Source organism: Macaca fascicularis, chromosome 19 (genome assembly GCF_037993035.2).
Source record: "Macaca fascicularis isolate 582-1 chromosome 19, T2T-MFA8v1.1".
NCBI lineage: Eukaryota > Metazoa > Chordata > Mammalia > Primates > Cercopithecidae > Macaca > Macaca fascicularis.
In genome coordinates this window covers 42,155,104-42,177,230 of record NC_088393.1, presented here as the reverse complement: position 1 = coordinate 42,177,230, position 22,127 = coordinate 42,155,104, and the positions used below count along the sequence as shown (strand labels likewise).

Here is a 22,127-nt window from a genome sequence, read left to right as displayed (position 1 = left end):
CCCTCTTCCTCCTTGTTTCTCTCTTTCCTCTGGCACTCCCACCTTTTCTTCTATTAGTTGCATGTGGGTTTTTGTCTGTTACAAATTAAGCTACTGTAACCATTAGTGTATAGGTCTTTGTGTGGAAATATTCTTTCTCTTCTCTTGTGTTATTATCTAAAAGTGCAATGCCTTTGTTGCAGGGTAGGTGAATATTTTACATTTTAGGAAACTGCCAAATTGTGTTCTAAAATTATTATGCCATTTTACATCCCCTGGGATGTAAAATTTAAAATATATATAGGGATGTATATTTATTTAAAATTTATTAAAATATTAAATATTAAAAATTTAAAAATAAATATAGGGATATACATTTATTTTTCTTAAATGAACTTTAGTGGTTTGTGTCTTCAAAGAGAGTTTGTTCATTTAATTTTATTTACCAGATTTATTGGCATAAATGGTATAATTCCCCATGAAATTGCATCCCCGATTGTGAGCAAGAGTTCCAGTTTTGTCACATAATCACCAACAATTGCTATGATCTGTGTTTTTAATGTTCATAATGCTACTAGGGATGGAGTAATAATATCTCATTGTAGTTTTAACTTGCATTTCTCTAAGGGTTTATGATTTTGAGCATATTTTAAATCATGTTTTTATTTGCCACCCATATAACTTCTATGGTAAAATGTCTACTCATATCTCTTGCCTGTTTTAAAAGTAAATATTAGTTGATATTGAACTAGTAAAGACATTTTTTGGAACTGCAGTTATTCATCGATAAGTAACTACAGTGATTTATTTATTTTATAGGGTAATTTTGAATATTGGAAGAATATTTCCTCAAAATTTTATGCTGTTCACAATGGAAAACTAGAGACATGAAACACTTTTAAGTTTAATCTGAATGATTAACATATTCTCTACTTTTTTAAGTCTACATGGCCAATAAAACAACAGATCAAGTTCTGGTTTGTAGTGTTTACCAATACCCTAGGTGTAAATACTTCTGTCTTGGCCAATTTCAAGCTACAACACAATGTCTCTGAATATGGAGTTGGGAAGACACGTGCAATAGCACACCATTGTATTCTGTTTCCACTGAATAGATGCAATAAATGTAAATAACCTCTAAAGCATAGAAAATAGTAAAATAATTAGGAAATGAGGATTTTTAAAGGTTTTTTTTTTTTTTTTTTTTAAAGAAAAACAGCTTTATTGAAGTTTAAACTACACATATTTAACATGTACAAGTTTTGGTACATGTTTATAGCCATGAAATTAAGGTTTTCTTGGGCCCTCTGTAATCTCTTCCTCCTTACCCACCTACTCATCTTTAGGAAACCACTGATCTGCTTTCTGTCACTCTACATTTGTTTACATATTTTAGAATATTACATTAATCTGGGGGCAGCTTAGGTAGGTCTGGGTTGAGAATCCCCCATGAAATTGCAGTTAAGCTGTCTCTGGAGCTACAGTCTCGGGAGACTTGCTAAAGGCTGGAAGATTCAATTCTAATCTCTTTTCCATGGCAGTTGACAGGAAGCTTTAGTTCCTTGCCACATGGGTCTCTCCATAGGGATGCTCATCACATGGATTCTTTCAAACACAGAAAGTGATCCAAGAGTAGGAGAGTCTTCCCAAGAAGGAGACCAGTGTCCTTGATAACCTAAAATTGGAAGTTATATGTCCTCACTTTTTCTGTTTTATGTGGGCTTTACAGATCAACCTTTGTAAAATGTGCGAGGGGTACCCAAGGGTAAGGATTCCAGGAAGTAGAGATTTGGGGTTCTTTTTAGAGTTTACCTGCTACAATCACATTTTACCTTGTTTTAAAGTCTTTTTTTTTTTTTGAGACAGAGTTTCAGTTTTGTTGCCCAGGCTGGAATGCAATGGCATGGTCTCGGCTCACCGCAACCTCCGCCTCCCAGGTTCAAGTGATTCTCCTGCCTCAGCCTCCTGAGTAGCTGGGATTACAGGCATGCACCACCACACCCGGCTAATTTTGTATTTTTAGTAGAGACAGCATTTCTCCATATTGGTCTCAAACTCCCTACCTCAGGTGATCCACCCGCCTCAGCCTCCCAAAGTGCTGGGATTATAGGCATGAGCCACCGCACCTGGCCTTAAAGTATTTTAATGGTAAATTAAAGATTAAAAATTAAATGAAGATTCTTATGTTTTCTGAATTATATGATGAATTATAAGAAAGATGAGAATAGGCCTACCAATATTCTTCACATTTGAAAGTTTCCTACCAGCATAAATTCCCTGATGTTCAACAATGTTTGAGCCATACACGAAGTACTTCCCACATTCCTCAAACTCTTAGGGTATGACACCCATATGCTTTCTCAGATGCACTTTAAGGGCTGAACTGTATCTAAAGGTCTTCCCACATATTTTACATTTAAAGGGTTTCTCACCAGTGTGTACCCGCTGATGTTCGGTAAGGAATGAATTAAGTCTAAATGCCTTCCCACATTCCTTACATTCAAAAGGTTTCTCACCAGTGTGAACACTCTGATGTCCAATAAGTTGTCCATAAACGGTAAAGGCTTTCCCACATGTGTTACATTCATAGGGTTTCTCCCCAGTATGAATTCTTTGATGCTGAACAAGGTATGAGCCAGAACTGAAGGCCTTGCCACACTCCTTACACTCATAGGGCTTCTTACCAGTATGGATTCTGCCATGTTGTACAAGGTACGAGGCTCGACTAAAAGTCTTTCCACATTCCTTACATTCGTAGGGCTTTACATCAGTATGAATTTTCCGATGCTGTGTGAGATGTACGTGCACTCTGAAGGCCTTGCCACATTCCTTACACTCATAGGGTTTCTCTCCAGTATGAACCCTTTGATGTACAGTAAGCTGATGGCGACTAATAAAGGCTTTCCCACATTCCTTACATTCATGGGGTTTCTCCCCAGTATGAATCCTCTGATGCTGAACAAGGTATGAGCCAGTACTAAAGGCCTTGCCACACTCCTTACATTCATAGGGCTTCTCGCCAGTGTGAAGTCTTCCATGTTGAACAAGATACGAGGCACGACTGAAGGTCTTCCCACATTCCTTGCATCCATAGGGCTTTATCCCTGCGTGAATTCGCTGATGTGCATGAAGGAAGGAACTAAGTCTAAAGGCCTTTCCACATTCCTTACATTCAAAAGGCTTCTCACCAGTATGAATACTCTGATGTCGAGTAAGCTGTCCATACACAGTGAAAGCCTTCCCACACTCCTTACATTCATAGAGTTTCTCGCCGGTATGAATTCTCTGATGCTTAGCAAGGGGTGAGCTAGTACTAAAGGCCTTCCCACATTCTTTGCATTCATAGGGTTTTTCACCAGTATGAATTCGCTGATGTTGAATCAGGTATGAAAAGGTACTGAAGGCCTTCCCACACTCCTCACACACAAAGGGTTTTTCACCAGTGTGAATACTCTGATGCCGGGTAAGCTTTCCATATGCTAGAAAAGCTTTCCCACATTCTCCACACTCATATGGTTTCTTCCCAGTATGAATACTCTCATGTACTGTAAGTTGATAGTTACTGCTAAAAGTCTTTTCACATCGCTTACATTTGAGTGACTTCTCACCAGTGTGAATTCTCCTATGCTTAACAAAGGCTGAACCTCTGATAAAGGCCTTCCCACATTTCTCACATTTGTAGGGTTTCTCATCAACATACAATCTCTGATGTATGGTGAGTTGATGTCCATTACTAAAGTTCTTCCCACATTCTTTACATCTGTTGGGTTTTTCACTACTATGTATTCTTTCATGTTGAACAGGCTTTGCGTCTTGACAAAGAGTCTTTCCATATTCCCGACATTCACGTGGTTTCTGTCTACTAATTTTCTGATGTGGGGCAAAAGATGGACAGTTTTCAGAAGGGAGCATTTCTTTACGGCCAATTGTATCATCTTCCAACTGCAAATCTGAAAGAAAAATTTTAAAAATATCTTATTGTTCTATATGAAAAAAAATTCTAGAGAAGAGAAAAACTGAAAATAACACTAACTAGAAATAAATAGCTCAGTAATATTAAAATACCATTATGAAATTCAAAAAACAGAAGGAATACAGAGATTAACAAGTGTTTATGTAAAATAGTAAGGTTGGTGATTAGTGACACAGTTTTTATTTAGGTGTGCATAAAAATCTTTGAAGAGCCTGTTAAAAAATGGATGTTCAAGCAGCATCCAGGCCCTCTGAATCAGATACAGGGGACGTTCCTGGGCATCAGTACTATCAACCTTTCTAACAAATGTTTCTGATGCAGATGAAATTTTTATAATCCCTATTTTATTGTTCCTTCTGGGGGTTTCTTGTGGCACTGACATTAAAATCCATGTATCTTTCCACAAATAATATGGTCCCTGTTCACCTCTCACGCCTCACATCAAGACCCAGCTCCCTCTGTCCCATACTGACCTAATTTCCCCCTTTTAGCACCTTGACGTTCTTACAAATTTTCTCACCTTTTGGTTCCATGTGCAAGTGGCATCATTGCCTAAAAATCTTCTGGCATGTTTTGTTTGTAGACTGGAGCTTTCTTATCCTATCCGTGTTTAAAATAAAATGTCACTTTATCAGGAATATGGTAAACTGCCAACTTTGTCTAAGGATGTCCATGTCTTTATTTTCCAGCACTTCATTCCTTGGTTTCCTGCTGGTTTTCTTTTTCTTTTTTTCTTTTTTGAGACAGGATCTCACTCTTGCCCAGGCTGGAGTGCAGTGGCACAACCACAGCTCAATGCAGCCTCAAACTCCCAGGCTCAGGTGATTCCCTCCTACCTCAGCCTCCTGGGTAGCTGGGACTACAGGTATGTGCCGCCATGCCCAGCTAATGTTTTTGTAATTTTTATAGAGATGGGGTCTCGTCACATTGCCCAGGCTGGTCTCCAACCCCTAGGCTCAAGTCATCCTCCCACCTCACCTCCCAAAGTCCTGGGATTACAGGCATGAGCCACTGAGTCCAGCCTCCTATACAAAAGAAATAATAGTAATAAAATATCTCCATGCAAAGAATGATATTTTATAATTCCAATGACAATTATCATTTGTTGTTAAAACCATGACAAGACATATTGCTAAACTGAAGAAATGCATACTCCTTGAGAATAAAGTAAGATCACACAGATTATTGTTTAGTCACAAGGAGAAACATGTAACTCAATAATGTGGGCTTGGACCATTATCACTGTAATCTAGTAGACAGTCTTTTAATGAGGAGCACAGCCAGACGTTAGATGTCTCCTGATAAGATACACATTGCCTCCTTTGATATATTCAGACAAAACTGTTTACCACCTTTTAAAATACTACCATATTATTTGATAAGCCCATAGGACAAGATCACCGGGGTGGCCACTAAAGCACTGGGTTTGTACACAAAAACCAACTGCAAAATTGGATTAGATGTTATCTCACTGAACTCAATACTTGCCTTTAGGACGGTTCCCGTTATCTCCTAGGATCACTGTGGCCCATTCATCCCCCTTGTCAGAAAAAGAAACCTTTAGATAACTTAATTCAAAGAGGAGAAAAACTGGACCTTAGTTTGTGTCAAAAAACTTCAGTCAGGCTGCGTGCAGTGGCTCACACCTGTAATCCCAGCACTTTGGGAAACCGGCGGGCAGATCATGAGGTCAGGAGTTCAAGACCAGCCTGGCCAACATGGCGAAACCCTGTCTATACTAAAAATACAAAAATTAGCTGGGCATGGTGGCAGGCACTTGTAATCCCAGCTATTCGGGAGGCTGAGGCAGAAGAATCGCTTGAACCCAGGAGGTGGAGGCTGCAGTAAGCCAAGATCGTGCCATTGCACTCCAGCCTGGGCAACAGAGTGAGACTCCATCTCAAAAACACAACAAAACAAAACAAAACTTCAGTCACCACTGAAAGAGAACTTTGGACTGTTTTTTTCTACCTCCGAGCCTTTTAATGTCAGGCTACACAAAAGGACCCTCAAAATGGGGAGAACCATATTTGCCCTGTAATCCAGATAACAGATCTGGACAATGTCACAAAGACACAAATTCATGTCCATGAAACTCAATAGGCAACTGGTTCAAAATACATTGTTTAGAAAAAGTACCTTGCCTTCCAAGCAAGAAACATTATTCTTATGAGAAGAATGTTGTACTCGCATCTTTAAAGACCTCTGAAATCTTTAAAAACTCTAAAATGATTTAGGAAAGAAATAAGAAATCACGAAATTACATAATTGGGATAATTCTTCTATATCTGGTTCTGTAGGCTCTTTGGATTAGGGATGGGATCTGTCCATGTGGTTGCATTTGGGTATAAGTCTTTGATCCTGGCTTAGAAGTGAACTATAAATTCTGACCGTAACCATTCTCTTAGGATTTGTCTATACTCTAGGGTTCAAATGCCTAGAGTCATAAATGCTATTGTGCAACCATTTTCTCATCAAATGATCCAAATGATACTCAATTTTGTTTTTTTGAGACGGAGTCTTGCTCTGTCGCCCAGGCTGGAGTGCAGTGGCACGATCTCAGCTCATTGCAAGCTCCACCTCCCGGCTTCACGCCATTCTCCTGCCTCAGCCTCCCGAGTAGCTGGGACTACAGGCTTCCGCCACCACGCCTGGCTAGTTTTTTGTATTTTTAGTAGAGACGGGTTTTCCCCATGTTGGCCAGGATGGTCTCGATCTCGTGACCTTGTGATCCGTCCGCCTTGGCCTCTCAAAGTGCTGAGATTACAGGCGTGAGCCACCGCGCTTGGCCTGTTTTTTTTTTCTTTTAAGACAGAGTCTCGCTCTGTCACCCAGGCTGGAGTGCGGTGTGGCTATGTCAGCTTAGTGCAACCTCCACCTCCCTGGTTCAAGTGATTCTCCTGCCTCAGCCGCTCGAGTAGCTGGGATTACAGGCATGCACCACCATGCCCAGCTAAGTTTTGTATTTTTAGTAGAGACATTTCACCATGTTGGCCAGGCTGGTGTCAAACTCCTGACCTCAGGTGATCTGCCTGTCTCGGCCTCCCAAAGAGCTGGGATTACAGGTGTGCGCCATCATGTTCAACTCCAAATGATACTCTAAATAAAAGAATAGAAAAAAAACTTTTGGAGGTTGAAATGACATAGTTGTGTACATTTGGATAATCATGGCCCCAAGAAGATAACAGCCTATTCTACAGACAAGGCTGAAGCATGACCAAAAAGGAGACAGGGGACATTGAGAACAGAAATCAATGAAATTCCCTATCTCTGTGCTAAAGAAAACTGAGACCAGCATACCTCCCTGAACCTGTCTTAACCTTCAATATTCTCTCAGGGCCCACGGGATAAATTTTTAGGTTTTGAGTTTCTTTTTCAAGCAGTTCTATTTCTAAGAATTAGCATTTCATGACTTGTAGTCTTTCTTAAAGGCCTTCAAAAGAACAAAGAGAAAATTTACTTATTTTCAAAATACACTAAATTTCATTCAATTTTACAATTAGAGCTCTACTACACCTTTTTATAAAACTACAATCTACTATGAGACAGTAATCTTATTTATTCCAGTAAGAATCATGTGTAAGAATAAGTTTCCTGGGAACATTTTTCTGTATCATCATCCTGAGAGTTATTTCATCATTATTTGTCAATTATGCCCAAGCATGTGAAAACAGAAAGACTAAATAAGAAAGTGGATGAATGATGGCACTGCCTAGAAAGATGATGCAGTAGTGAAATAAATCAATGATGAACCATCCTTCCATATCCTCACTGTGTTGCTCAAAAACCTGCAGTGCCTTTGAAAGCTTGAAAAAGTCTGGACACATCACCTGCATCATGTCTTTTTTAAAAAAAAGTAGCTTTTAGACTAGGCATGGTGGCTTACGCCAGTAATCCCAGCCCTTTGGGAAGCCAAGGAGGGTGGATCAGTTGAGGTCAGGAGTTTGAGACCAGCCTGGCCAACATGGTGAAACCCTGTCTCTACTAAAAATACAAAAGTTAGGCCGGACACGGTGGTTCACGCCTGTAATCCTAGCACTTTGGGAGGTCAAGGAGGGTGGATCACCAGGTCAGGAGTTCGAGACCAGCCTGGCCAACATGGTGAAACCCCATCTCTACTAAAAATACAAAAATTAGCTTGGTGTGGTGATGGGCGCCTGTAATCCCAGCTACTCAGGAGGCTGAGGCAGGAGAATTGCTTGAACCCGAGAGGCAGAGGTTGCAATGTGCTGAGATTGTGCCACTGTAGTCTAGCCTGAGTGACAGAGCAAGACTCTGTCAAAAAAAAAAAAAGTTAGCCCGATGTGGTGGCAGGTGCCTGTAGTCCCAGCTACTGGGGAGGCTGGGGCAGAAGAATTGCTTGAACCTGGGAGGTGAAGGTTGCAGTGAGCTGAGATCACACCACTGCACTCCAGCCTTGGTGACAGAACAAGACTCTGTCTCCAAAAAAAAAAAAAAAAGAAAAGAAAATTTAACTTTTATTGAACACTGTTGAGAATTCAAAAATTTCATTATCTACCCATAGGAACAAAGATTAGCAAGCTGACAAAGGAAGACATGTCATAAATATCAGACAAATCAGAAGATAAATATGAAAATAAAGGAAGCAGCATTCTAGACCTTCACTGCCTCGTCTGGGGCCCACGAGCCACAGGCCTAGACCAAATTGAGATGTTCTGTGAAACATCCACACCAGATCTCAACCACTTACTAAAAGGAAAATAATTATATAGTGATTATGTATTAAAATGATATTTGGAATATACTGAAATGAAATATGTTATTAAAATTAACTTTACCATCTTTCTTTTCCTTTTTATTAATAAATGTGGCTACTAGAAATTTTAAAATTATATTTGTGGCTTGCATCATATTTCTATTGGAAGTGCTGTTCTAGATGACAAAAGGATACCTGGTGCATTGTCTTACTAATCCACATTATTTATTTTTAAAAATAAAGACACTGGCCGGGTGTAGTGGCTCACCCCTGTAATCCCAGCACTTTGGGAGGCCGAGGCGGGTGGATCACTTGAGGTCAGGAGTTCAAGACCAGCCTGGCCACCATGGTGAAACCCTGTCTCTATTAAAAATACAAAATTATCTGGTGTGGTGGTGTATGCCTGTAATCCCAGCTACTCTGGAGGCTAAGGCAGGAGAATTTCTTGAACCTGGGAGGCAGAGGTTGCAGTGAGCTGAGATTGCGCCACTGCACTCCAGCCTGGGCGACAGAGCAAGACTCCATCTGAAAGGAAGAGAGGAGAGGAGAGGGGAGGGGAGGGAAGGGGAGGGGAGGGGAGGGGAGAGAAGGGCAGGGGAGGGGAGGAGAGGCCAGGGGAGGGGAGGGGAGGAGAGGGGAGGGAAGAGGAGACACTGATAGCTAAGTTGCATGTGGACTGAGTGGAACTCTATAAGTACCTGATGGGAACTCCATACTCTGAGCTTCCCTAAATGTAGAATCTCTTAAATGGCATGCCTTCTGTGGGGACCCTGGAAACCATGCCCATGGAATTGCTACGGGTACTGAGTTCTGTGAAATGCTTGTATCTTCTTTAAGTCGTGGCAGCTCGCAAACTCACCTGGTGTGTGTCTCGTCTATCTGCGCCTTACTTTTGGATGGCTATGCGAGTGTATCCCGCGTGAACCACTGTAAGGACGCAGCCTGACAGAACAGGTGAGGCTGCCCTGCCGGCAAGCTGGGGTTCCTGCTGCGGAACAGATGGTGCCAAGACAAGCACAGGCAGTCTTAGTCTGAATGCGCAGTTGAGCCTAAGATGAACCTCCGGTGGGCACTGCAGGTGAAATGGTCTTTTGTGTGTTTGAATCATATCCTTAATTCTTAGTACCTTCTGCAGTATTTAGGAATAAAGTCTTGCAATTGTACAAGTTACTTAAATGGTCCAGCAAAAAAATTTTGTATACACAGATATAGAGCAAAGTGGTAAATTATTAAGGACTAGTGAATCTTGGTGAAGATTGTTATGGAGTTTTTAACTCAGTTGGCAAAATGCAAAAAAAGTTCCCAAATTCAGACTTTTAAGAACGGTATAATACTTCCAGATATTAAGCAATACTATAAAAAACAAAAAAGAAAATCCTCCAAGTAATATAAGGAGACTGGTAGGATACAAGGTGTATTGGTTTGAATAGTGTCCCCCAAAGTCCTTCCACCCAGTACTTCAGAATGTGACCTTCTTTCTTTCTTTCTTTCTTTTTTTTTTTCTGTCTCTTCAGAACCAAATGCCTCAAGAGGACTGCTGTGCTCATTCTTGGCACTGGCTTGTCTCCCATTCTGTTTTTACCAGACCAGTCAGGCTTTCAACCCTAGATGCCCCTGAAAATTTCCTTTAGCAAGGCTAAATATTGTGGTCAGACTGGGAGCCATGGCTCACACCTGTAATCCCAGCACTTTGGGAGGCCGAGGTGGGCGGATCACCTGAGGTCAGAAGATTGAGACCAGCCTGGCCAACATGATGAAACCCCACCTCTACTAAAAATACAAAAATTAGCCAAGCATAGTGGCAGGCGCCTGTAATCCCAGCTACTCAGGAGGCTGAGGCAGGAGAATCTTTGGAGGCAGAGGTTGCAGTGTGCCAAGATTGTGCCACTACACTCCAGCCTGGGCGACAAGAGTGGCACTCTGTCTTGAAAAAAATATATATATATTGTGGTCAATTCTCATCACTGCTTAGCTTAGTTCACTTTTCAGATGATCATTCTTCTATCTTTTTTTTTTTTTTCTTTTTAAGAGATGCGGTCTTGCTCTGTTGCCCAGGCTGGAATGCAGTGGTGTGATCATAGCTCACTGCAGCCTCAAACTCCTAGGCTCAAGCAGTTTTCCTGCATCAGCCTCATGAGTAGCTAGGATTACAGGGGCATAACTCTATGCCTGGCTAATTTTTAAACTTTTTGTAGAGATGGGGGTCCTGCTATGTTGCCCAGGCTGGTCTTGAACTCCTGGCTTGAAGTGATTCCCCCTGCCTTGGCCTCCCAAAGTGTTGAGATTATAGGAAGAAGCCACTGTGTCTGGCCTACTCTTCTATCTTGAAACACTTTCTTCATTTGTCTTTGGTGGCACCACTTTCTGGTTTTAATTCTACCTTAAAAGAGGCAGTCTCTTTTGCAGCCTCCTCTAGAAGACCTCTAAATGTTAAGAGTAGCCACTACTGGCTGGGTGCAGTAGCTCACGCCTGTAATCCCTGCACTTTGGGAGGCCAAGGCAGATGGATCACCTGAGGTCAGGAGTTCAAGACCAGCCTGGGCAACATGATGGGCAACATGATGAAACCCCATCTCTACTAAAAATATAAAAAATTAGTAAGGCTTGGTGGCAGGCACCTGTAATCCCAGCCACTCAGGAGGCTGAGGCAGGAGAATCACTTTAACCTAGGAGGTAGAGGTGGCAGTGAGCTGAGATTGCATCACTGCATTCCAGCCTGGGTGACAAGAGTAAAACTTCGTCTCAAAAAAAAAAAAAAAAAAAAAGAATAGTCACTACCTGCACTGACTCTCTAGGGGATCTCAGCCAGTGCCATGGCTTTAAATGGCAGCCAAATGCCAATGAATCCCAATTTTTATTTTTATTTATTTATTTTGAGACAGGGTTTTTCTCTGTTGCCCAGGCTAGAGTACAGTGGTGTGATCATAGCTCACTGCAGCCTTGACTTCCTGAGCTCAAGCCATCCTCCTGCCTCAGCCTCCCAAGTAGCTGGGACTACTGGTGTGTACCACCACGCATGGCTAATTTGTACATTTTAGGTAGAGATGGGATATCCCTGTGTTGCCCAGGCTGGTCTCCAACTCCTGGGCTCAAGTGACCCTCCCAACTTGGCCTCCCAAAGCGTTGGGATTCCAGGCAGGAGCCACCAGGCACAGCTGCATCCCAAGTTCTCATGTGTAGCCTAAACTCTCCCTGAGCTCCAGACTTGCATATTCCACAGCCTACTCAGCATCTCTGCTTGGATCACTAGTAGTCATCTCCAACTTAACATATGGAAAGCAGACACCTTTAGGTATGCCCTTCAACCTGCCCTTCCCTCTTTACCATCTCACATGACTGTACCCCCATTCAGCTGCTCAAGTCCAAACCTGTTGATCCTTCTTGATTTCCCTCTTCGCCTCCATATCCATTTACAATCCACCTACATGTTGTGGGTTTTACCTTAAAAATGTATGATGAACACCCTGCCTTCTCACCACTGTCCACCACTAACATCCTAATCCAAACCACTCAGAACCCCAGCTTGCATTGCTCTTGCCCCCATTCAGACTACCCACTATAAATACCTGCAGTAATTATCTAAAAACATAAACTAGGATGATGGTTGATAGGGTTTGGCTGTGTCTCCACCCAAATTGCATCTTGAATTGTAGCTCTCCTAATTCTCACGTGTTGTGGGAGGGATCTTGTGGGAGATAACTGAATCATGGGGGCAGTTTCTCCCATACTGTTCTCACGGTAGTGAATAAGTCTCATGAGATCTGATGGCTTTCTAAGGGGAAACCCCTGTCACTTGGTCCTCATTCTCTCTTGTCTGCTGCCATGTAAGACGTGCCTTTTGCCTTCTGCCATGATTGTGAGGCCTCCTCAGCCACATGGAACTGTGAGTCCGTTAAACCTCTTTTTCTTTATAAATTACCCAGTCTCAGGTATATCTTTATCAGCAGTGTGAAAATGGACTACCACAATGGTGGAAGTGGTAGCATTGTTTTTGAATTTAAACAAATACCCCCATAAAAACAGAGCAAACAGGATAGCAAAACTGTAAAAAAACAAACAAACAAACAAACAAAAAAACTACAGATAACATATACAACAAAACTACAGGAAGAGGTACCCTCAAAATGGCAAAATTCTAGCAGACAGAGACAAAATACTACAGCTAAGACTTGTGTGGTTTAGGCATCTGTGCAGGAAAAAGCAGCGGGGGACAATGTGGGGTGTCTGACAGACCTGAGAACCCCAAAATAACCAGCAGGTGTCCATAAGCATAGCAGGCTGATTTGAGAAGAGCAGGTAAGACTGGGAGTGAGAATATGGGATGTCTGGCAAAGTTTGAAGTGGTTAGAGGTGATTAATCAGGGAGGGAGAAAGGTGAGTGTGATTAGGTACAGGGCATAAGCCTTAAGGGAAGGTAAAAGAGTTTTCTCTCTTCATTTGGAGAATCCAGGTTGAAAGGTATATGAAAACTCTTAGTACAACTTTCCAACTTTTCTGTAAGCCTGATATTATTTTATAAAAATTGTTATTTAAATTTTTTATTTTACTTTAAGTTCTGGGATATGCGTGTACAACGTGCAGGTTTGTTACTTAGGTATACATGTGCCATGGTGGTTTGCTGCATCCATCAACCCATCATCTAGGCTTTAAGCCCTGCATGCATTATATATTTGTCCAAATGCTCTCCCTCCCATCGTCCCCCAGCCCCCATAAAAATGTTTTATCTTTTGACCAGAGTGATGGTTAGAAAGGTATCTGCTTTATAACTCATGAAGCTGTACATTTTAATATTGTTTTTCTGTTATCTGTTTCCTATTTAATAGAATTTTCCAAAATTCAAAAATTGGAAAAATGCAAATTAGGTCATAGTTTCTAGTTACATTAGAAAATAATCCAAATTCCCGGCCAGGCACGATGGCTCATGCCTGCAATTTCAGTACTTTGGGAGGCCAAGGCAGGAGGATCACTTGAGCCCAGGAGTTCAAGACCAGCCTGAGCCACACAGTGAGACCTTGTCTCTACCGAAGATTAAAAAAATTAGCCAGGTGTGCGCCGGGCGCGGTGGCTCATGTCTGTAATCCCAGCACTTTAGGAGGCTGAGGTGGGTGGATCACAAGGTCAGGAGATCAAGACCATCCTGGCTAACACAGTGAAACCCCATCTCTACTAAAAATACAAAAAAATTAGCCGGGCGTAGTGGCGGGCGCCTGTAGTCCCAGCTACTCGGGAGGCTGAGGCAGGATAATAGCGTGAACCTGGGAGGTGGAGCTTGCAGTGAGCCAAGATCGCGCCACTGCACTCCAGCCTGGGCGGCAGAGCGAGACCCCATCTAAAAAAAAAAAAAAAAAAAAAAAATGAGCCAGGTGTGGTGGCGTGTGCCTGTAGTCCCAGCTACTCAGGAGGCTGAGGCAGGAAAATGGCTTGAGCCCAGGAGGTCGAGGCTGCAGTGAGCTATGATTGCACCACTGTATGCCAGCCTAGGTGACAAAAGAAGACTGTCTCACTCAAAAACAAACAAAACAAACGAATTCAAATTCCTGCTAGCACTCTAGCTTTTTCCTTCTTACTCTTCTCCCATTAATTCTGCCCGAACCTACTTACTGCTCCTGAAACACACAAAACTCATTCCCACCTAAAGCATCCACATCTGCTATTCTCTCTGCTTGGCATGTCTTACATAATTACACGGCCTGAACTCTCACTTCTTGTTCCTGTCTCTGTTCAAATATTACTGTCTAAGAATATATGAATAAATCCAAATGTAAAAGAGGAGGTGAAAGCAGTGAAATTCAAAACACAGATGGAATAATGCACTGGGAAAGTGACTAAGTCCGTAATAAACTGAGAGGGAAACAAGAGGTGAGTGAGTATTAAAATGGGTAATGAAGTTCCTTTGGAGAGGCTGGTGAGATATTTCTTTCTTACCCAAGTCTCAGCCTTTTTCTACGCAGGCCCTAGGGCTTTGAAGGGAAACTTCCAAATATGGCAGAGATGCACCTCCTCCCTGACAGCTGGGCTGTTTCCAGCAACCATGGCCTCCCTACCTGCCATGCTCTTACTCACCTGTGCACCACCTTCTTCCATCTTTCCTCTCTGTCACCTTAGGCTCTTTCCATCGTTCCAATAAGGCGATCACATGTGGTTTAGAAAGGGAATGTCCTGCTTATGAGATAAGAATGTAGAAAAGAAATAAAATATGAGTTCAAAAATACTTTCAACTTTGCTTAAATTTGCCATAAATGAAAGGTCAAACGATATTGACCTTTATATCTCAGAGATGAGAAGGGTAAGAGGATTCATAATTCCAGATAGGTAGAGAAAGGTTTTATTTGTTTATTTATTTAGAGATGGAGTCTCACTCTGTCACCAGGCTTGAGTGCAGTACGTGATCTCAGCTCACTGCAACCTCTGCCTCCCGGGTTCAAGCGATTCTGCTGCCTCAGTCTCCTGAGTAGCTGGGACTATAGGCATGTGCCACCACGCCCAGCTGATTTTTGTATTTTTAGTAGGGATGGGATTTCACCATGTTGGCCAGGCTGGTCTCAAACTCTTGACCTTGTGATCCGCCCACCTTGGCCTCCCAAAGTGCTGGGATTACAGGCATGAACCACCACGCCTGGCTGAAAGGTTTTATTTTAAATGAAATCTATCTATCTATTATAAATATAGATAAGTGTATACTCATTTATTTTTTGTGTCTTGATAAAAAACAGGGCCCAGTGGCTCATGCCTGTAATCCCAGCACTTTGGGAGGCCAGGGTGGGCAGATCACTTGAGGTCAGGAGTTCGAGACCAGCCTGGCCAACATGGTAAAGCCCTGTTTCTACCAAAAATACAAAAATTAGCTGGGTGTGATGGTGTATGCTTGTAATCCCAGCTACTAGGGAGGCTGAGGCTGGAGAATTGCTTGAACCTGGGAGGTGGAGGTTGCAGTGAGCTGAGATCATTACACTCCATTCCAGCCTGGGCAACAGAGTGAGACTATGTCTCAAAAAAAAAAAAAAAAAAAAAAAAAAAAAAAAAAAAATGCCGGGCGCGGTGGCTCAAGCCTGTAATCCCAGCACTTTGGGAGGCCGAGACGGGCGGATCACGAGGTCACAAGATCGAGACCATCCTGGCTAACACGGTGAAACCCTGTCTCTACTAAAAAAATACAAAAAACTAGCCGGGCGTGGTGGCGGGCGCCTGTAGTCCCAGCTACTCGGGAGGCTGAGACAGGAGAATGGCGTGAACCCGGGAGGCAGAGCTTCCAGTGAGCTGAGATCCGGCCACTGCACTCCAGCCTGGGCGACAGAGTGAGACTCCGTCTCAAAAAAAAAAAAAAAAAAAAAAGTATGACATTGTGATTGAGAACACGGATTGTGGAACCTAAGTGCCTGGGTTCAAGTTTCTGCTACCGTCACCTATGGGCTGTGTGATCTTGCATAACTCACTTAAATACACTGTGCTTTAGAATTCTCATCTAAAATGATTAGCACCTATAGAGTGCTTGTAAGGATAAAAATCAGTTAATACAAATATATATTAATATAAAGAGCAGAGAACAGTGAACCAGCACACAGTAAGCACACTGTGTGTTACTAACATTATTATTGTTATTTTGCTAAGAGAAAAACAAAGTCTCCTTAGACATCTACACCTATAGGATATAGGTTTAATTTGCATTTACTCTTAAATGCAAAGTTCAGAAATGACGAATTTTAACCACAAAATCAGATTATATCATACAAAATAAAATGAGGTAGCTCCAGTTTTAAATGATTTGTTTATCCAATCCGCCGGCATATAAGTTGTACAGGCTCTTCAGGTAGAACAAATCAAGACCCTTTGTCTAGCTGTTTTGCCTGCAAAGTGGGTCAGATTTTCACAGAACGTTCAGAGCAATTCAGAGCAAAAACATAATAGAAAACCTGGCCTCTTTTGTCAATGTTTTGCAATAAACAATCCAGAATTCTAATCCTGACACTGGATCATTTCCAACCTAACAAAGCTCAAATGATTTATCTGGCAACAAGAAGAAATTGTGTTCAGTTCTTAAGATAGCCCTAAAACCTATAATGGAGAAAGTATAACAGGGAGCAGATTCTCAATTATTTGAGAAAGGTACACTTACCCATTGACACCAAGTTCCTGTAGTTTTCCAACATCACATCTCTGTACAAGCCCCTCTGGGAAGAGTCCAGACTCTCCCACTCCTGCTGGGAGAAGGCTATGGCCACATCCTCAAATGTCACTGATGCCTGAAACTGCAAACCCACATATTTCTGGTGAAATCAAAGAAAATGCTTTCAAGGTGAAAGGAGAGGAAATAAACGTTTCGATGTAGTAAGGGAACAATAACATAGGCTGGAAGCTTATAACATGGGAAGTGGATGAGCATAGTATCTGCATGTTCTAGAAGAATCCTGCTGCTATGGACAAAATGTCCTATATATTGTAGGATATCACAATACTCCATATCCGTGGTGAAATGGACAAAATAATCCTAGTTTCCCTTTTATGTAAAAGAGTATATACAAAGATATTGCCTGTTAGGTATCCAACTAAACAAATTCTCAAAAAGGATTAGTCTCTATATTACTCTTCCTTTAAGAGGAAAATAGCTATGATTTCTTTCTCCAACTGTAGAATAAAATCTGTCTTAGAAAATAGCCATGACACAAATTTGTTGAATAACTCCTCAAGCTTCAAGTTCATTATGGTCAGATCATAAGTGTTTTTCCTTGTATTAATAAACACTTTTTTCCATAGTGACATAAAAGTTATCTTGTGGATCTATATTGAGTTAGTAACTTTGTGAGGCTGAGGTGGGCAGATCACTTGAGGTCAGGAGTTCGAGACCAGCCTGGCCTACATGGTGAAACTTGTCTCTACTAAAAATACAAAAATTAGCTGGGCGTTGTGGCAGATGCCTGTAATCCCATCTACTTGGGAAGCTGAGGCAGGAGAATCACTTGAATTCAGGAGGTGGAGGTTGCAGTGAGTCGAAATTGTGCCACTGTACTCTAGCCTGGGTGACACAGCGAGACTGTCTCAAAAAAAAGTAATGATTTATAAATGAAGACTGAACCAAATGCCTCAGGTTTCCCCAATTCTGGTACTCTGTTAATGTACTACTGATAACAATATACTTATAGTGTCACACAATATCCTTAATATTTTGTCTGTTGTTTTTTTAAATTTTTTTGAGACAGAGTCTCACTGTGTTGCCCAGTGTGTAGTGCAGTGCTATGATCATAGCTCACGGCAACCTTGAACTCCTGGGCTCAAAGTGTCTTTCTGTCTGAGGTTCCTAAGTAGTTAGGACTACAGGCAGGTGCCCCCATGCCTGGCTAATTAAAAAAATTTTTTTTGGTAGAGATAGGGTCTTGCTATGCTGCCTAGGCTGGTCTTGAACTCTTGGGCTCAAGTGATCCTCCCACCTTGGGCTCCCAAGGTCCTGGGTTTACAGGTGTGAGCCACTGCACCTGGCCATTTGGCTATTCTTGAGTTAGTGGATTAGGATGAAAATGACTCAGAACCAAAAGCATGTTGTCCAAGTCTGGCAGGTCCCATTCCATAACAAAATTGACCTAGTATCACTCTCGGGCATCCCAAGAAGAATCATATCAATGTTTCACGTCACAATCACATTCCCAATCAATCTTTTTTTTTTTTTTTGAGACTGAGTCTGGCTCTGTCGCCCAGGCTGGAGTGCAGTGGCCGGATCTCAGCTCACTGCAAGCTCCGCCTCCTGGGTTCACGCCATTCTCCTGCCTCAGCCTCCCGAGTAGCTGGGACTATAGGCGCCTGCCACCTCGCCCGGCTAATTTTTTGTATTTTTTTTAGTAGAGACAGGGTTTCACCGTGTTAGCCAGGATGGTCTTGATCTTGTGACCTCGTGATCCGCCCGTCTCGGCCTCCCAAAGTGCTGGGATTACAGGCTTGAGCCACCGCGCCCGGCCCCCCAATCAATCTTAAAAGCCTCAGAGAGCATGTTATCTCATCATATTGAGACCAATTAGTACAAAATTCCATCTTATCAGCTCTGTGGAAAACTTCAAATCTTCTGATGTGTGGCCAAATGAAGCCAACAGATCGAACTCATCAAACCACAGCTGGATGTAGGAAGCTCAAATACTTCTGCCATGGGACTTCAATCCTTCACTGCTCTATCACAGCCTTTCAGCTAAGACTTACTATTTACCTGCTCAGAATTTGCTCAATGAATTCAGGAACATCAATTAGAAACGAGGACCTTGTAAGGAGGAAACAATACTTTGACATCTTTCTGCCACACAGAAGGAATCAAGTAGGCAATTAGATGGTGTACTCTGATGCAGAATGCTTCAGATCAATTAAGGAAAATAGCCACATAATGTAAAAATCCCAATATTTCAAGAAGAAACACCAACTTACATGGGCCATGCTTTGAGAACTCTAGGAACTGATCAGTCTTCACTGGGGTTCCTCTATCTGAGAAGTTCAAACTCTAGAAAATCCAGAAAGAGGAAAAGGAGGCTTTAGTGTTCTCAATGACATACATTAATAAACCTTCTTGTCCCTCCATTTCAGCTTCCGAACTGTGCTACAAAAACCCTCAAACAAAATTTGGAGAACAGTGGAATTCAAGCCCCAGTGAACTAAGCTGTAGAGAGTTGGATGCAGAGGAGTGGTGCTTCTTAAGGAAGGCAGAATCAGACACAATCTTTCCCACTAGGCCCTCATTTTGGGAATGTCGATCTAGGTCTCAAATTGGGCTGCACAGTCCTCTCTTGAACAGATTCTCCTCACTCCATTCTCATGTTCTAAGCCAAAGAAAGAGTCCACATCACCCAATCCAGAGCTTCTTTAATGGTGGCAGTATAAATCTGAGGTTGGTCAGGACATGGGAGATAGAGAACATAGGAGAAAATGATCAGGCAGTTACTAATATGGCTCAGTTTTCTCATCACTAAAATAGTAATAGGAATATCAGCTCCAACATGTGGTTGTCCTGAAGAATAAGAAAACCCATCCCCAAAACTTAATAGAATACTTGTTTAATATGAGTTAGCTCTTTTTTTTTTTTTTTTTTTTTGAGACAGAGTCTTGCCCTGTCACTCAGGCTGGAGTGAGTGCAGTGGCGCCATCTTGGCTCACTGCAACCTCTGCCTCCAGATTCAAGCGATTCTCCTGCCTCTGCCTCCCTCCTGAGTAGCTGGGACTACAGGTGCAGTCAAGCCCAGCTAATTTTTGTATTTTTAGTAGGGGGGTTTCACCGTGTTGGCCAGGATGGTCTCTATCTCCTGACCTCGTGATCCACCCGCCTCGGCCTCCCACAGTGCTGGAATTACAGGCAAGAGCCACAGCATGCGGTCGAGTTAACTCTTATTATGGTAGTTCCCTCTTTTTCACAGGGGGGAGATACACTCAAAGATCCTCAGTAGATGTCTGACCGAACCCCACATATACTATGTTTTTTCTTATACCTACACACCTATGATTACATTTAATTTATATATTAGGCATCATAAGGGATTTTTTTTCTTTTCTTTTCTTTTTTTTTTAATTGTTTTGTGACAGGGTCTCGCTCTGTTGCCCAGGCTGGAGTGCAGTAGTGTGATCTCGGTTCACTGCAACCTCCCCAGTAGCTGGGATTACAGGGCCTGCCAAAATGCCTGGCTAATTTTTGTATTTTTAGTAGAGACAGGGTTTTGCCATGTTGGCCAGGCTGGTCTCAAACTCCTGACTGCATTGGAGTTGTTATTACATAAACATTATACAACCTTTATTTCATTTTAATTAAAGAAACACTTTGTTTCCACTTAATTTATTTATGTATCTATTTTTTTTTCAGAGACAGGGCCTTGCTTTGTCACCCAGGCTGATTGCAGTGGCATCATCTCCACTCACTGCAACCTCCACCGACTCCCAGTTTCAAGCACTTCTCCCACCTCCGCCTCTCAAGTAGCTGTGACTACAAGCGCGCGCCACCACACTTGGCTAATTTTTATATTTGTAGTAGAGACGGGGTTTCACCATGTTGCCCTGTTGCTGGTCTCGAACTCCTGAGCTCAGGCAATCCACCCGCCTCAGCTTCCCAAAGTGCTGGGATTACAGGCATGAGCCGTGCCACCCGACCTGTTTCCACTTTTTACTTAAAACGTGTTTCTCGGCCAGGCGCGGTGGCTCAAGCCTGTAATCGCAGCACTTTGGGAGGCCAAGACGGGCGGATCACGAGGTCAGGAGATCGAGACCATCCTGGCTAACACGGTGAAACCCTGTCTCTACTAAAAATACAAAAAACTAGCCGGGCGAGGTGGCGGCGCCTGTAGTCCCAGCTACTTGGGAGGCTGAGGCAGGAGAATGGCGTAAACCCGGGAGGCGGAGCTTGCAGTGAGCTGAGATCTGGCCACTGCACTCCAGCTCGGGCGACAGAGCCAGACTCCGTCTCAAAAAAAAAAAAAAAACAAAAAAACAAAAAAACGTGTTTCTCTGGCATGCTTTAATTCTAACTAAAAAATTGAGCAACTCTTCTTTAAAAACAAACAAAAAACCAACAGAAAAGATTCTCTGATGTTTAAATTTCCTCTGTCCCCTAGCAGCTAGAGAGAGAGAGCTACTGCTGTGGGATAATGCAAAATTGAAGACCCTTAAGAAAAGGCTGGGTCCTATTTCTGTGCAATATGGAGATTGACGGAAATGTGTACAGCTGTCATCTTGCTCTCCTTTCTTACATAATTTTGTCATTAGGAAAGTAATCTGCACAACAGATACTTTGAAGTCCTTTTCCCTGCACTGATAATTTTCAGATGACATTGCTCTCATCTTTAAAAAAGGTGTAATACTTATAAAGTTTTTTCCAAACAAGAAGAGGCTTCCTGGCACTCCCACTTCTTCCCGCTGCATGCACAAGGTATCATATCTATCGTTTCCTTTTTAAACTGAGAGTTGAAGAGTCTTTTCTTCCTTTACATAAATCAATTAGTGATTTTATCCAAAATAGTAACAAATATTAATAGCTCAGATTCGCATGGAGGCCATGCACCCAGTCTTCGCGGGTGCACACCGGCCCTGTCCCACGTACCCTCCCTTTCCCTGCCTCTCCTGCACTCGCGGGCCCGGGATCCTCGCCCGGTCCACCCAACGCTCACGCATGTCTCAGTTCGGGTTCTGCGCCGACCCAGGTCTGCAGAACTCCCGGTGCTAACTGTGTTCCTTTGCAGAAATTCAGGTTGCCTGGCGGGGCTGCTCTAACCTCTGAGCCGGGCGCTGACTTCTACCTCGCAGAACTCCAAAGGTCGCTGCCAGGTCAACGACCACAATGAACTGGCGAGGAGGTAGAATGAGGTCGTTCCAGGAGCAGCAGAGAAATGTAGTTTCAGGCTACATTCGCCGAATCGCAGTAGCCTGTGGGAAATGTAGTCCGGAGCCGTCACACCGCCGAGCATGCGCGGCTCAGTCCACAAGTCCTCCCACCGGCGCCCGGAGACTTCT

At 42.7% G+C, this 22,127-nt stretch overlaps 1 protein-coding gene across 4 annotated transcripts; it reads right to left on the bottom strand.

Moving 5' to 3' along the window:
- Positions 1 to 1,988: 1,988 nt before the first annotated feature.
- ZNF30 (zinc finger protein 30) lies at positions 1,989 to 22,037 on the bottom strand. 4 transcript variants are annotated; one of them, XM_005588803.5, is made up of 5 exons: positions 21,889 to 22,037; positions 19,068 to 19,140; positions 16,783 to 16,915; positions 14,733 to 14,831; positions 1,989 to 3,929 (listed from the first exon to the last, which is right to left on the bottom strand). In XM_005588803.5, exons 2-5 carry the CDS (start codon positions 19,074 to 19,076, stop codon positions 2,314 to 2,316), a joined length of 1,857 nt encoding a protein of 618 aa, XP_005588860.3. In that variant the 5' UTR covers positions 19,077 to 19,140; positions 21,889 to 22,037; the 3' UTR covers positions 1,989 to 2,313. The 4 variants fall into 4 exon arrangements, with proteins under 4 accessions (XP_005588860.3, XP_005588862.3, XP_005588863.2 ...); XM_005588805.5 differs by having other exon boundaries at positions 14,733 to 14,828; XM_005588806.5 differs by lacking the exons at positions 19,068 to 19,140; positions 21,889 to 22,037 and adding an exon at positions 4,473 to 4,552 and having other exon boundaries at positions 16,783 to 16,860.
- Between the last annotated feature and the right edge of the window lie 90 nt (positions 22,038 to 22,127).

What these genes read in the sequence shown, in the direction of transcription:
- ZNF30 (XM_005588803.5), bottom strand. An exon ending in CAGGAACTTGGTGTCAATGG is followed by an intron (nt 14,832 to 16,782) that starts GTAAGTGTACCT and finishes TTATCTCATAAG; the next exon opens with CAGGACATTCCCTTTCTAAA. An exon ending in TGGAAGAAGGTGGTGCACAG is followed by an intron (nt 3,930 to 14,732) that starts GTGAGTAAGAGC and finishes TTTTTCTTTCAG; the next exon opens with ATTTGCAGTTGGAAGATGAT.